At 43.0% G+C, this 2570-nt stretch overlaps 1 protein-coding gene across 2 annotated transcripts; it reads left to right on the top strand.

Moving 5' to 3' along the window:
- mrps33 (mitochondrial ribosomal protein S33) lies at nucleotides 1–2375 on the top strand. 2 transcript variants are annotated; one of them, XM_074625636.1, is made up of 3 exons: nucleotides 1–163; nucleotides 1455–1696; nucleotides 1847–2375. In XM_074625636.1, exons 2-3 carry the CDS (start codon nucleotides 1482–1484, stop codon nucleotides 1950–1952), a joined length of 321 nt encoding a protein of 106 aa, XP_074481737.1. In that variant the 5' UTR covers nucleotides 1–163; nucleotides 1455–1481; the 3' UTR covers nucleotides 1953–2375. The 2 variants fall into 2 exon arrangements, with proteins under 2 accessions (XP_074481737.1, XP_074481736.1); XM_074625635.1 differs by having other exon boundaries at nucleotides 2–163; nucleotides 1476–1696.
- Nucleotides 2376–2570: the final 195 nt, after the last annotated feature.

Raw genomic sequence — 2570 nt, forward strand, 5'->3', positions numbered from 1 at the left:
CTGCAGGGATCACGTGTGACGCAGTGTGATGCAGTGTGGTGAGAGTGTGAAGGTTACTGTGAGCTAACTAACACGTTTTCATTTAACTCTAGTTTAGTTTTATCAGCCTTTATAGAGCTTTAGTTTCACTAGACAGAGTTCTTCTTCCTCACAGACTGAGCAGGTAAGAACACACCATGTTCACATGTGAAGGGCTGTTATTCATCCTGCTGTTGCATCAGAGTAGTGATGGCGAGCTGAAGCTCCTCAGTGGGGAGATGTGCAGAGTACAGCAGCAAAAAACAAGAAGCATCAGCTAACACAGTAAAACTGATATACAAAATATCAACCACTTAAATAGAAGGAAGTATAAAATAGGAGCAGCATATACAGTATTGACAATAAACAGACTAACAACATTGCACAAGTGGAAAATGATATTGCACAGTGAGAATAAATGAATGAATGAAATTCCACCTGAAAATATCAGGTTATTGTCAGTTTGTCAGTTTTTGGTGTGTAGGTGTTAGTGGTCTACTGGGAGCCGTGCTGGTTGGGGTCTACTGGGACCACAGATCTGTGATATTCTGTATTTAGAGCCAGTAAAGGCTGAATGACTATAAACAATGAAAAAATATATATTACCATGTAATCAATTTATATATATATAATATATAATATAATGTCTATTTTCTAGTACGTATATTATGAGTACATAACATACATGTATAATAAACTAATTGTTTTGTGATTAATGCATCTTATGTGTGTAAACCAATCCTTTGGTCAATAATTGTATTGTAGTGTAGTGTAATATAATATAATAATGTTAGGAGGGGTGATATTAATGTTCTGTGTTGTTGGTTGAACCAGTGAAGATCTGAACCACTTCATGAACCAGTCAGCGGTCCGGCCGGGCAGCGAGGCTTCGGACGTCATCAATGACGTCTTTGGTCTAAAACGATACAAGCCTCGAGACGCGCATCGCGGAAAACGTCCTGGATTACTCGACACACGCTCCGAAGCCTCGACACAGCACGTAACATCACTACTGGAGAGCTTTTCATTATGTCGAAACCTTTAATATGGCGACTAACGTTAAACACTAAACACACATCCACTAACATGAACTCACAGTGATAATTAACAGACTGACAACATGGACCCTGGTGTGACACCACAGACTGCTGGTTTTTACATTTTTAAGGGGTCTTTTTTTATTTAAATATGACCTCCATATAAACTGGGAAAAGAAAGTTTGGAAACTTGTGTTTGCATCATTGTGCATGTGTAACTGCGGAGCATCAATAAGAGGAATTGATAGTCATGGAGGCATGAGATGCCAAAGAATCAGACAACTAGGAACCAGTTCTCAACGGGAACCGATTCTCTATCACTAGCGTTTTCCCTGCCTGCCAAAGTCGCAGATGGCCTGACGATTTTATACGCCACTGCCGACAATTGATTTATATCAGTCTTCTCTGTGCTCTGTCCAGCTAGTCATGGCCGGTCTGTCCAGCTATGGCGTGCGCATCGCCCGACTGAGCGCCCAGATCTTTGGGGGGGTCGTGCGTCCGACAGACTCCAGATCTCTGAAGGTGGTCCAGCTGTTCCAGGAGCCTCCCATGGCCCAGAGGAAGGAGGTGTACGACTGGTACCCACAGCACAAGATCTACTACTCCATGACCCAGAAGCTCCGCTTCATGGGACTGTTCAGGTACTCCAGAAACTGCTCATGTTGACAGTATATATATACTGTATATATGCAGTAGAGTTTACATTTCCACAGCACTAATTCCAGCCGGTATGAGGAAAACTAAAGTCCTACTAGGTCCTCTTTAATCAGATGTTTACTCTTCCTTCTCAGAGACGAGCATGAGGACTTCAAGGAGGAGATGCGTCGCCTGAGGAAACTGAGAGGAAAAGGGAAACCAAAGAAAGGAGAGGGGAAGAGAGCGGGCAAGAAGAAGTGAGCTGCTGTTTGTCTCTACGGAGACGGACGGCGTTGGACTGTGAACACGCCGTTTGTGGACATCACTGTATAGTGGGATGCTGATCCTGAACCAGTTCCTTTGGTTTGGTTTGGGCTGGACTGTACAGTCGCTTTGTTGAAAGCTTTCCTACGTTGCAGGAATAATACCTTAGGTCAGCAATGTTGTACTGAAGTGAATCCATCCTTTTATTGTTGTTCCATATCTTCCATTTAAGCCACTAAAACAAGCTGATAAGTCTGATGATCTGACAGCTCATACGACCGGAAGAAGCAACTGGTCTGTTGCAGGTAAACTGCACCTCATGTCAACTCTGGACTAAGTGTTGGCTTAACTGTTCATGGAATCGCTGAAACATGATGTAAAGAAACTTTCATATTTTCAAAATAAAGTCCATGTGAGTGATGTGTAGTGTTACAGAGCTCTTCCTGCCTGCTGTTCTAAACCACTGCTCAGTACACAGATGTTAATAACATCTGTATTTCATGCGGTACTACCTGTTCCTGAATGTGTGGGTGGATCTAATGCTTGGCCAGATATCATGGGGTTTATCAGCTCCACGCTCAACACTTCAGGAGTATTCGGACCTGCTGTGGGTCA

Source organism: Sebastes fasciatus, chromosome 23, assembly GCF_043250625.1.
Source record: "Sebastes fasciatus isolate fSebFas1 chromosome 23, fSebFas1.pri, whole genome shotgun sequence".
In the NCBI taxonomy this organism is placed as follows: domain Eukaryota; kingdom Metazoa; phylum Chordata; class Actinopteri; order Perciformes; family Sebastidae; genus Sebastes; species Sebastes fasciatus.